A 12,424-nucleotide genomic window follows, 5' to 3' on the forward strand; every position below is an offset into this window, starting at 1 on the left:
AGAAGAATATAGTTGACCCCAAATTACAGTTTTTAATGTATCATTTTAATGTTCAAGTGACTTTCTACCTTTTTGCTATACAAGATGTGTTTGGGTGCCATGTGGCTGAAATTCCACATACCAGCGGAAAAGACAAAATTGGATTCTTAAGTGCACAGCGCTGGGTTACCTGACTGAGTTTGGAAATAGGAGTGTCAAAATTCATCTTCTGCTCAGTTTTTAGCACCGTGTAAAGATCTTGCTTTTGCTTTAAAAAAAAATTATTTATTTTTAATTGAGGGATAATTTATCTGTGCTTTTTTTGAATTGGTTTTGAAATAAAGAATTTGACAATATGGATGTACATCCTTAAGAAAACTAGGTATGTGAAAATGAAGACCCTTTACCTAATAATTAGTAAGTATTCTATTGATGCAAGTTTGTTCTTTTTTCCTGTCCAACTGTAAACATTTTTATAATGAGGGCTATTTCTTCTCAGACCAAGAGGTCCACTTAACCCATTTGTTCTACATTTGGTATTATCGGCCATGATTATTAGATACAAAAATCAAGTAGGATTTTGAAGATTTAAAAAGAGATCTATAGGACTGCATTGTAGGAATTCCAAACAACCCCTATCTCATTCAGAATTCTCTATAGAGAGGTGTTGTAAACAGGCATAGTGCATCGGCTCACTCATGTACAGGTCAGATGGGAAATTTGCCTCTGTAAATGAGTTTGTTCAGAAAGTGGATTTGTTGGTTTTTATATTCTGAAATTAAAAAGGAAAAAAGACAAAGGGAACATAATGGATAGTCATCTGATATTTGTGTGCCATAAGGAATAGTATTCTTTCCGGTGTTTTTTTTAATTGCAAGATCATTTTCTTTAGTTCTTCTAATTGTGTGATAATTTTTGAATTGTGCTAGTCTGTATTTTGACTATGTATTTGCTCTTTTCAAAAGAAATGGTATGCAAGCCACATGGCACTAGAACTATGGAGTACTTTCTTTGGAAACATTTTGGTTTCAGGTGGACATTACAAGAAGACATTTGACCCTACTATTCTTAGCAATGTTCCCTGTAAGCCATTCAAAAGATTGTGAGCGCAGATACGGAGAACAAACCAGTGGTTCCCAGTGGAAAGAGGGACGGGGAGGGGCAGGAGATGGATATCAGCTTAAGAGGCACAAACTACTGTGTATAAAATACATAAGCTGCAAGGGCGTATTGTGCAGCACAGTGCATGTATTAGTAGTATTTAATAACAAGCGAACCTGGAGTATAATCTAGAAAATTTTGAATCACTGTGTTGTGCACTCTAAATTAAATCAATTATGCCTTAATTAAAAAATGTAAATAAATAAATATCCATCTTATTAAAAATTTTTTTTAAAGATTTGTGAGCAGACCACTTCGATCTTGAGGCTGGTCCTGAGACTTCTATGCTTTAACTCAGTTGTGATCACTGTTAGCAGTGGTATGAGTTCGGTGGGTGTTTTACCTGTATGTTCTGTTAAACCGCCAGCGATCCTGTGTGTGCCGCAGACTGAGAGGAGACCAGGGTTAGGGGCTTCGCGCTAGCTCACACGTCTTGCAGGTGGCAAAACTGGCTGAGAACCTAGATATTTGCACTCCAGCAACTGCCCTGCCTAAATCTTTGTGTCTTTATGACTGATTTTTCACCCTGCCTGAGAAGAGCGTGCCTTGATGTACTCATTTCTTTATTTCCCATCGTGGGGGTGGAAGGACAAGGGCGATGATGGTGAGGGTTGTTTTCAGGAACTGTCGGATTCTGTAGTTGTTAAAGAGGCCAGTTTTAAAAGCACGGGTCTTTTTCTGGGGTGTGTGGAGAGCAGACACTCGTGAACCTGCCCGCTAGTGCTATCTGATCTTACTATTTTGTGATGTTGGGTTCGTATCTGGTTTTCTTTTTTTAATGTATGTATCATTTGTTTATTTGCCTACTTAGCTGTGCCAGGTCTTAGTTGAGGCACGAGGGATCTCTGTCTTCCTTGTGGCGTGAAGGGTCTTCAGTGCAGCGTGCGGGCCTTTAGCCGAGCCGCGCGTACTCTGGCATGCCGCGTGTTGGCGCTCCTGCCCCCACTGGGACCGCACCCCGGCTCCCTGCACTGGGAGTGTGGGGTCTCAGCCCCTCGACCACTAGGAAGCCCCCATGTCTGTCTTTTTCAAGAAGTTGTTAACTGCTGCTGCTGCTAAGTCACTTCAGTCGTGTCCGACTCTGTGTGACCCCATAGACGTCAGCCCATGAGGCTCTCCCGTCCCTGGGATTCTCCAGGCAAGAGCACTGGAGTGGGTTGCCATTTCCTTCTCCAGTGCAGGAAAGTGAAAAGTGAGAGTGAAGTCGCTCAGTCGTGTCCGACTCTACGCGACCCCATGGACTGCAGCCCACCAGTCTCCTCCGTCCATGGGATTTTCCAGGCAAGAGTACTGGAGTGGGTTGCCATTGCTTTCTCCGAAGTTGTTACTAGTTCAGTTGAAACCTTATGTAACCATTATCCTGAATGTAGTTTTTGTCATCCCAGTTGTGTTTTTATACTTTTACAACGTAAGCATATGTGCATAAATTACAGTGCATAATAATATTTTGCGTGTCTTTCTCTTTACGTGTGTGGTGCGGTCAGTCTCTGTCGTGTCCAACTCATTGTGATCCTGCGGGCCATAGCCCACCAGGCTCCTCTGTCCATGGGATTTTCCCAGCAAGAATGCTGGAGTGGGTTGCCGTTTCCTCTTCGAGGGATCTCTTTACATAAATACGACATCATATAATATACACATCCTTAGCAAACATACGCAGGCCTATTATGTGTATCCTTCATTGCTGCATTAAAAGTGAGAGTTGTTTGTATGGCCATCTATAACTTTTATCAATTTATTTTTGTTACTCTATGATGTTCCACTGTATGATTGTATCATAATGTCTTTATTCATTGTCCTGTTAATGGATATTCAGCGTTTTAATTTTTTCTGTCATGCAGCAATCTTGTCTGTGGCATTGTTTATGTGTCCACTTACATATGTGCAAGAGTTTCTCTATAGTGTATACCTAGGAATAGAATCACTGCTCTGTGGGTCTGCACAGCTTTTCTTTTATTCAGTGTTGCCAAACTGCTTTCCAGATTGATTGTACTGGCTCATAGTCCCACCAGCAGGACGCGAGAGTTCACTTTACTTGTCGCCTCTTGGTTTTACATTTTTAAATTGATTTGATGGGGGTAAAATAGTCTCTCTTTTTGCAGTGTCATTTCCCTGAATACTGATAGGCTTAATAGAATTCTTGAAAAATGTAAATAAAAATGAGGCAAAACAAAAATATATAAGATTTGTTGACCATTTGGTTTCCCTCTTTTGTGAAACTGCCCTGTCATTTACCACCTTACTTAAAAATTTTTTTTTTAATTGGATTGCTTTTCTTTGTTTGAAAGGAGCCCATTTCCTGTGATTACATGCTCTGTGTCCCTAACTTCTTAGACAGCATTTTGGATATAATTTAACCCTTTTAAAAATGACTGAACAACATTATTGTGCTGTTTAGATAGCAGTGCAGAAGGTATGTGAGACTGTTGGTGATCTGGTCCTCAGTGGCTGGACTGCTGTGCCTTTTAGAATTACTGTTTACTTTTGTAAGCACTTTCTTTTTCTTCCCTCGCTTCTTTTCTTCTCTTGTTTCCCTTCTTGATGCTTCCAGTGCATTTCGTCGCTCCTCTGCTGTCTGGTTTTAGATAAAATTATCTGGGTGAGGTTCCAAGAATTGTGTTGTCTTTGGGAAGTGAATGTGCTGTGATGAGCTGCTTTCTTCATATCTGGGGAGGCCCCTGAGGTTAGTCCCAGTTGTATGTGGGCTTGGACTTGGACTCTGGGTGAGTGCATGTGCTGAACAGTGACTTCTGGGTTAGTGTGAGCAAGGCTCTGTCTTAGCAGAAATGATAAGCTTTTGAGACTGGCATGTATTACTGTAAATCCACATGAAAAAATTATCTTTTAAAATTCTAGATTACAACTTTTCAGAGTAAAATTTTTTTTCTCTTTTGGGTTTCTCAGTGTTGCTAGAACAGTATGGAAATCTTTCAGACGTTTATGTGTTTGGTTGGGCCTCTACTCCAGTACTCTTGCCTGGAAAATCCCATGGATGGAGGAGCCTGGTAGGCTGCAGTCCATGGGGTCGCTAAGAGTCGGACACGACTGAGCAACTTCACTTTCACTTTTCACTTTCATGCATTGGAGAAGGAAATGGCAACCCACTCCAGTGTTCTTGCCTGGAGAATCCCAGGGACGGGGGAGCCTGGTGGGCTGCCGTCTATGGGGTTGCACAGAGTTGGACACGATTGAAGCGACTTAGCAGTAGCAGCCACTGTGCTTAACATTGCTTGTTAAGGTTTTAATGTTCCCACTGGCTAGTCTGAAACATTTTTTTATTCCCCTGTTGCTTTGGCATTAAAATTCTATGAGGACAGAGATTCTGTCTGTTCCTCACAATTGAATCTGATCACCTAGAGTAGTCTGGAACATGATAGATACTCAGATATTTGAGGGAATGCACAGTGGAGTGAATTCCACTGTCTTTATTTTTTTTAGTAGCAAGCCCAGTTAGTTGACTTAAAAAGATTAATAAGATTATTTTATATTTGTTTCAATTACTTTCTTTCTGCCTCAAATTATCTGCCTGTTTTTGTCTTTTCTGGGTTTTTTTTTTTTTTTTTTTTTGTACTGTGTTAAAGGATGAATCTGATCCCTGTGTGGTTAAAAACATTATTTAAACTATGGACTAGACTAGAAACTGTAAAAGTGCATGTAGAGCATCAGGAATAATGCTACAGCAGTCATCCGGGAATCTCTCTTTCTATCACAGATACTGGGTTGGCCAAAAAGTCTGTTTGGGTTTTCATAAGATGTTGCAGAAAAAACCTGAAGGAACATTTTGGCCAACTCAATACAGTATCTTCCCCAAGGTCACAAGTCTGGTAGTTCATGTGGTTGAGATTAGAAAACAGGTCTTTTTAGCTCAGGAGCACTTGCTTTACTTGAAACTTCTCAGTACTTTCCCTTCATATTTGCTTGTACTATTTCTCTTTTTTAAATTGAAGTACAGTTGCTTTACACTGTTGTGATAGGTTCAGGTGTACAGCATAGGATTCAGTCATTTTTACAGTTTATGTTCCTTCATAGGTGACTCTGAGATTCTAGGACATACTTTCCTGTGCTCTGCGGTGTATCCTCACTGCGTATCTGCTTTATACACAGTAGTCTGTATCTGTTCGTGTTGGTGTTGTTTAGTCACTAAGTCACGTCTGACTCGTCGAGACCTCATGGACTTAGCCCACAGCTCCTCTGACCACGGGATGTCCCAGGCAAGGGTTCTGGAGGGGTTGCCGTGTCCTTCCCCTGGGCGCCTTCCTGACCGGGGTCAAGTCTGTGTCTCCCTCGTTGGCAGGCGGATTTTTTGCTGCTGAGCCACCAGGGAAGCCCGTATCAGTTAATCCCATACTCTTAATTTGTCCCTCCTTCCTTCCCTTGCTCCTTCGGTGACGGCGAGTTTGTTTTCCTCATCTGTAGAGTCTGTTTCTGTTTTGTGTGGTAGTTCTTTATTTTTTTTTGTTTTGTGTGGTAGTTCTTTAATGTGGAAGGGACATTTTTGTTAAAACTCGCTCAGTTCTGCAGGCCCCATGGCAGCCCGTGGAAGCTGTCCCGTGTGTTTCGGCTAGACGTAATCTCTCCTTCCTCTGACGTCCCCACATTTCGACAGCGGTGCGTTTTACTGGGTGTTATGGTTCTTCTTTGGCAAAGTTTACTCTGTTAGATAATAAGCTTTGGGGGAGTTGTTTTCTTCGTCTTGGTTTCCTAGTGCCTATCATAATTAGCATGAGAAGACTGGTTCCCAGGTCCTCTTATAATAACTGGTAAGAGAAGACTCAGCGTCAGTGGTTTAAGTAAAGAAGGTTGAAAAGAAGACCGCATGTGGCGAGGCCTCCCCGCGCCCCTGGGCGTCCAGGCTCCTGCTGGCTGCTCCGCTGGCCTCAGCGTGTGACCTCTGTGCTCTGTGCTGACGTCGACCGTCCAGACTCAGACAGGAATGTGGGGCAAGAGGAAGAGACTTTCCGTCTGCGAGGTGTTTGCTTCCTATGCAGGATTTGAAATCCTCCTCAGGAGACATTTTTGTGTGTTTTTGGCTTTGGCTATGCAGCGTCACGTGGCCATCCTTTTGCAAGGGCGGCTGTGAAATGGAATATGTATTCTCAGCCTCTCAAGACAAGGGAAATGGTGATTGAGAATGGTGGTGAGTAGACCTGTATATAGTATCTGCCATAAAGAGGACTTGATGAATACTCTTTATTTAATTTGAAAAATTTTATCAAAAGTAATCCATGTATGTACTTAGTCAGATAATACTACAAAGTAAGATCCGCAGCCCCTGACCCTCGTCTGCAGTTCCATCTCTAGTTTCTGCTTTCTTCTATTGTAACATGGTCTGCCAATTGAGAAATGGCACTGTGCAGCTCTTCAGTCGGCAGTTTTAGACCTCCTTTATTTATTTGTTCACCTGTTTAACAGGCTTCCCTGGTGGCTCAGGTGGTAAAGAATCTGCCTGCAATGCAGGAGACCCGCATTCTATCCCTGGGTCAGGAAGATCCCCTGGATAAGGAAATGACAGCCCGCTCCAGTATTCTTACCTAAAGAATCCCATGGACAGAGGAGCCTTGTGGGCTGCAGTCCATGGGTTAGCAAAGAGTCGGACCCGACTAAGCGACCAACACTTTCATTTTCACTTAATGAAGTTACAGTTCTGGTTGAATCCATATTCAGTCTTTAATTGCTGTCTAAATATTCATAGCTGAGCCAAGTATTTGTTTTTTGTTTTTGTTTCCTTCTTTGTATAAATTTTTTCCCCAGAGTTAAATTACCCCAGTCTTTCCATTCAGTTACTTTTCTTTGAGTCTCTGAGTGCCCCCACCCGTTTTAGCAGCTCTGTGAATTCCTTTTCCGTGTGATTTTCTGTAGATGAGACAACCCTTTTTCCTGGAGACTTTTCTTCTGAGCCCTCTGTCCTCATCCATGTGGACTAGTTACTCTCAGCTACTGTGTGATTGTCGTTGTGGGACTTCCCTTCACTGTCATCTTGAGACTGATGTGCTTAATCCTTTTTTTCCCTAGATCTTGTGGCTTTACCTTAAAGATTTTTTTGATCTTCAGATGTCTTGATTATGTTCTCATATGTGTGATAGCATTACTTGTTTACCTTACTGTTTGGGAGCATGTTTTTATTTTGGAAGACGAGGATGTAGGAGCACTTGCACTCTCTTGAATTTGGAAATCAGTAGATGACTTCCTTCCAGTGACTCTTAGCAGCGGTTAGTGCCCATTGTGCACTTCCTGTCTGTGTTGTTTAGTTGCTCGGTCGTGTCTGACTCTTTTGAGACTTCATGGACTGTAGCCTGCCAGGCTCCTCTGTCCATGGAATTCTCCAGGCAGGAATACTGGAGTGGGCTGCCATTTCCTTCTCCAGGGAATATTTGTGACCCGGGAGAACGAACCTGCATCTCCTGCATTGCAGGTGGATTCTGTACCACTGAGCCGCCAGGGAAACCCTGCGTGGCATCATTCTAAGTGGTATACATTCATGTCTTGTTTACTCTGTACAGTATCTCATTTGAACCAAACACTGCGTTTCCTAAGGATTTTGAATTTTTTTAACCCTTTTTATCCCCAGAGCAGATCCTGTAGGGCCAGTACTGTTAATGTCCTCACTTTACAGATGTAGGTACAGGGGTACAGAGAGAGAAGTTAGGCAGCTTGTCTGAGAATGCACAGCTGGAGATGGTGCCTGGATTCTAACCTACACAGTGAAATTCTAGGCCACTGCTGTTCTAGGTAGCTCTATGCAGTGCCTACGTGTAATTAGAACTGGTTAGATATTTGTAGAACAAACATTTTAAAGTACACTCTGGGTTTTCATTTTTTAAATTAAAATGTATTTTAAAAGATATACTTTCTTGCTTAGCTGTTGACTACTTCTTTTCTTTGTGAAATTTTAATATTTTTTATTTTCCCATTATTTTCAGAGACAATTTCAATATAATAAATGAGGACAGCTTCATAAAGTGGAAACCTACTTTTTAAAAGCTAGTATGTTTTAGCCATATTTTAATGGTTATAGAAAATGGAAGGCAATAATAAAGCAAATAATGGGAAAACAAAATTGAATTTTTTATGTCATTTCCCATGAGGAACATATGGGTGTTCAATTTTTTATTCTTGTAATATTCCTTTAAAAGGTCCTCTTACAGGCATACAACAAAGAACAAGTAAGTCTTTTCTACGGTTAATCTTTCACTATGGATGTCCTTGAATTTTTAAAAAATGATTATGCTTATCAGTGTACTGTTGTTCAGATACTGTAGCTACTTTAAAACTTGCCCTTTTATCTTCCAGGTGTATAAGCCAAGTTAGAGAGCTGTGATAAGTACAAGTTAGACACATACCCTACTTTGTATTTACCACCCCATCAGCTGTGCTGATGTTTTCATGCTAAGACAGAAGGTAAATTAACAACATCTAAATATATATTTGAACTTCCCTGATGGCTCAGCCTTGTAAAAAATCCACCTGCAGTGTGGGAGACCTGATTTACAGAAACATCTGAGTATATAAACATAAGCCTAAGTGTGCACATATTTGTTGTTCCTTTTATTAATAAAAATCCAGGCTTTCCTTGTGGCTCAGATGGTAATCTGCCTGCAGTGTGCCAGACCAGATTTGATCCCTGGGTCAGGAAGACCCCCTGGAAAAGGGAATGGCTACCCACCCCAGTATTTTTGCCTGAAGAATTCCATGGACAGAGGAGCATGATGGGCTACAGTCCATGGGGTTGCAAAGAGTCAAACATGATTGAGTGACTAACACTTTTACTTACTAAAATCCGGGCCGATTCTGTTCATAAGGGTATTATGGACACAGTCATCTTCCATAATTTAAAGTTGGCAATAACTTGCTTTGGCCACAGCTAAGTTTGTTTGATGAGAGCTCTAATTAAGGCATTTTAGTTGCTGTCATTTAGCCAACTAAAATATTGCATATATTTGACAGATCTTATTTAGATTTACTACCTGTTATTTGAATTTCATTAGAATGTGATTTCTTTGATTTTAATATTGAGTCAATCTAGTTTTCACATGCTAAGAAGTACATTTGCTTATTGCAGTTAGCAGAAATATTTAGGAATATTTCAGGTTTAAGATGAAGCTTCTGTTACACAGATTTCTGGTTCTCCTCTGGCACAAGGTAGGTCCATTTGTGCTTGGGTAGAATCATTTGACTAGTTTTGGCCAACAAAATTGATCAGCGGTTCCGTGTAAGGCATTTAACTTGTGCATTTAACTGCCAGTGTGACGCCCTTCAAATTCTTTATCCCTCTGTTTCCTCAGCTCTTGGTACTTTGGACAGTGGTTTCTCTGTGATGCTGGGCACTGTAATAAAGAAGAGGTGGAACAGAACCCTGGGCGACCCACAATGGCCATGCAGGAGAAGTGAGAAACTGTTGTTTTCAGCCACTAGGGTGATACGTTGCTGTGATATAATTTAGATGATTGAGTGATAAAATTTACTTTAGGGAAAGTCTTACCTCAGAAAATTTTAAGACTGTGAAGCAGCAAATAATCCATCACTTTTTAAGATAGAAAGGGTAGTGGCATTTAACTTTCCATTGCCCGTCAGGTGGAGGTGGGGTTGAAGGGTTTTAAACTTATGTAACATCCTCTGAGAGACTTGCAGACCAAGCTGGAAACTTTGTTTGCCTTGAGGATTTTTTGTTGTTTTTTTTGGAAACTCCAGAAATGATACTTTTAACAGTGAACAAGAATAGATATTCTCTGTCTGGTAATGACAGTTGCCTGATTCCAAATCTCCATATACCCCCCCTCCACCCCTGCCAACCCCCATATCAGCAAGAAGCTCAAATAGAACGACCTGTGACTGCACCTCCAACTTTGCTGGGAGGTGGAGAAGCTGTCATCCTCAGGCTGGACGAAGCAGCGCGTCCCAGTGGAGCGCCTGTTGCCGCAGTCCCGAGGGGATGGAGTGGGGGAAGGCCATCTGGAGAGACTCTTGAAAGAGAAAGACAGAGGAACAGAAAACAGACAAAACACAGGCCACAGGTAGCCCTCAGAAAGAGAAGGTGTCAACAGCATGTGCAAAAATACTGCTTTGCACCGAGACTTGATAGGCCCTGGCTCTGGCTTAGGAAAAGGGCTTGAAAGTGAGCAGGATCAGAAGGGCAGTGTTAAAGAAGCTTTGCTTCTAGAGGAGAATAAATATGGAAAGGTTAGTCACCTTGGGAATGTGGCCAGGGAAGAGAAAAAAGAAACGGAGAAAATTACAGATCTTGCGGAAGCAAAAGTTGCCCACAGTGCCTCCCCATCAGCCACGAAACAGAGTGATCCTCACTAAGGTGACTGAGGAAACCTGTACCTCACATGCACAGGAGCAGAAAAAAGGAATACAGAGCTTCTGTGAAAATAAAACAATGCAAATTCATGTTCCAGGTGGTGCAGAGTCTCCCCTGAATCCACATTATGCAGAAGGAAAGCTGGAATGAGTGCTCCCAACTGAGGAAATATCTTTAGAAAAGCAGCAGGGGGACTCCCCGGTGGTCCAGTGGCTACCATTCCTGCTTCCACTGCATGGGGCCAGCTTCGGCCCCCGACTGGGGGAACTAAGATCCCACATGCCGCACAGCATAGCCAAAAAAAAGAAGCCTTGGTAATGTTGAAAAAATACCTTGAATCAAATATTCAAAAATTAAGAAAGAAATGGACCAGAAAACAGGATGAAGTGCAGTGAGAGTTGATTGAACTCAGGGGGAAAAATGAAGAAAAAGACAGAATCATGTCAGAAATGAAGACTAAATAACCAAGTCCTGAAGGAAGAATAGATCAAAATGAAAATTTATTAAGTATTAAAGAAAAGCAAGGAAGCAAATTTTTTCCAGTTAGATACAGAAAGAAAAAGAGGCCTGAGGGAAAGTAGTTGACGTGAAAGACAAAGTTGTCACGTGTACAACTGGCGTTCTTAAAGGTAAAACTAAACCATCTAAGAAATATAATTCCAAAAATAAAAGCAGACTTGAGTCTACACATGGAAATGACCACTGGGTACTGGGAAAAACTAATCAGCTCTGAGACATATCCTAGTAATGCTATTACACTTTAAAGAGACATGCTCAGAGCTTCCGTCCAAAAGATGAACTAAATCGTACAATGGCAGAAGTATTAGCTGCTGTCAGGCTTCTCAAAAGTGGCATCAGGGCAGCACTGGAGCGACTTTTTTCACTTTTAAAGGAGCTTAAGGAAAGAAGGTGTGAGTCAAGAATTATATTCAGCTTTAAGATTAAAACTACAGAAAAGTTTTGAGTATTCAAGAACTCAGAAAGTACCTTACATAGGAAGTCTTCCTGAGGAATGTGCTGGACAGTGAGTTTCATCTAAAGAGGTGGAAAAAGCTCTGAATAATGAGCACTTAGTATTTAGTTACAGAGCTCAGACTGAATAAAAAATGGGAGCCACGGATAGAATGGTTTGTAAGCCTTAAATTACATTGTTTATGTAACTACTTGTAATTTATATTGCATAAGTAGGCTTAGACCATAAGTATGTATACATGTTTGTTCCCAATTTTAGATTCGATTTCAATTTTACTTACGGTCACAGTAAAAATACAGTTCTTTGAGCTGTAGCAGAACTCAGAACCCCTCACACCGTGGAAACATTCTCCAATCCCAGCCTTTACTTCCAGTCGTAAAAGGTGGTAGGAAAGTGGTATAGGACCTGATTCCTTAAATTTCTTAGCCTCTTTTCTGCTTCAGCTGCCACCAGGTATCCTGTAGTTGCTGACATCCTGATACTTATTGGAGGACACAGGGAGGTGAGTTCTCAGGTTGTTTGAGGACAGGTGGCTTAGTGATGGCATGTCAATCATCTGGGGACATGGGCATTGTTGATGTGCTTCCCATTCCATCCGTTCAACGCTGTAACATTTGGGTTTCATCATTCAGAGTTAGATCGTTACTCTTGTACTTCCTGTAAATTGACTATATGCTTTTTAGTTCATTTGTGGTGACTTAAACTAGCTTTTGAACTGTGGTGTTAGAGAAGACTCATGAGAGTCCCTTGGACTGCAAGGAGATCCAACCAGTCCATTCTAAAGGAAATCAGTCCTGAATATTCACTGGAAGGACTGATGCTGAAGCTGAAGCTTCAATACTTTGGCCACCTGATGTGAAGAACAGACTCGTTGGAAAAGACCCTGAGGCTGGGAAAGATTGAAGGCGGAAGGAGAAGGGGACAACAGAGGATAAGATGGTTGGATGGTATCACTGACTCAATGGACATGAGTTTGAGCAAGCTTCGGGAGTTGGTGATGGACAGGGAGGCCT

General features: G+C 41.5%; 1 protein-coding gene across 4 annotated transcripts in view; it reads left to right on the forward strand.

Moving 5' to 3' along the window:
• RPS6KA5 (ribosomal protein S6 kinase A5) overlaps positions 1–12,424 on the forward strand; it is a 195,892-nt gene that overhangs the window by 23,719 nt on the left and 159,749 nt on the right. Inside the window, exon 1 of one of the 4 annotated variants that reach the window (XM_006075882.4) lies at positions 5,845–6,274. The exons of the other annotated variants lie outside the window; for them this stretch is intronic. Coding sequence (XP_006075944.1) covers positions 6,226–6,274 — 49 coding nt within the window. The 5' untranslated portion in view covers positions 5,845–6,225. Of the gene's footprint in view, positions 1–5,844; positions 6,275–12,424 lie in introns of those variants that run through there. 4 annotated transcript variants of the gene reach the window in all.

The sequence above is a fragment of the Bubalus bubalis genome, chromosome 11 (genome assembly GCF_019923935.1).
Source record: "Bubalus bubalis isolate 160015118507 breed Murrah chromosome 11, NDDB_SH_1, whole genome shotgun sequence".
In the NCBI taxonomy this organism is placed as follows: domain Eukaryota; kingdom Metazoa; phylum Chordata; class Mammalia; order Artiodactyla; family Bovidae; genus Bubalus; species Bubalus bubalis.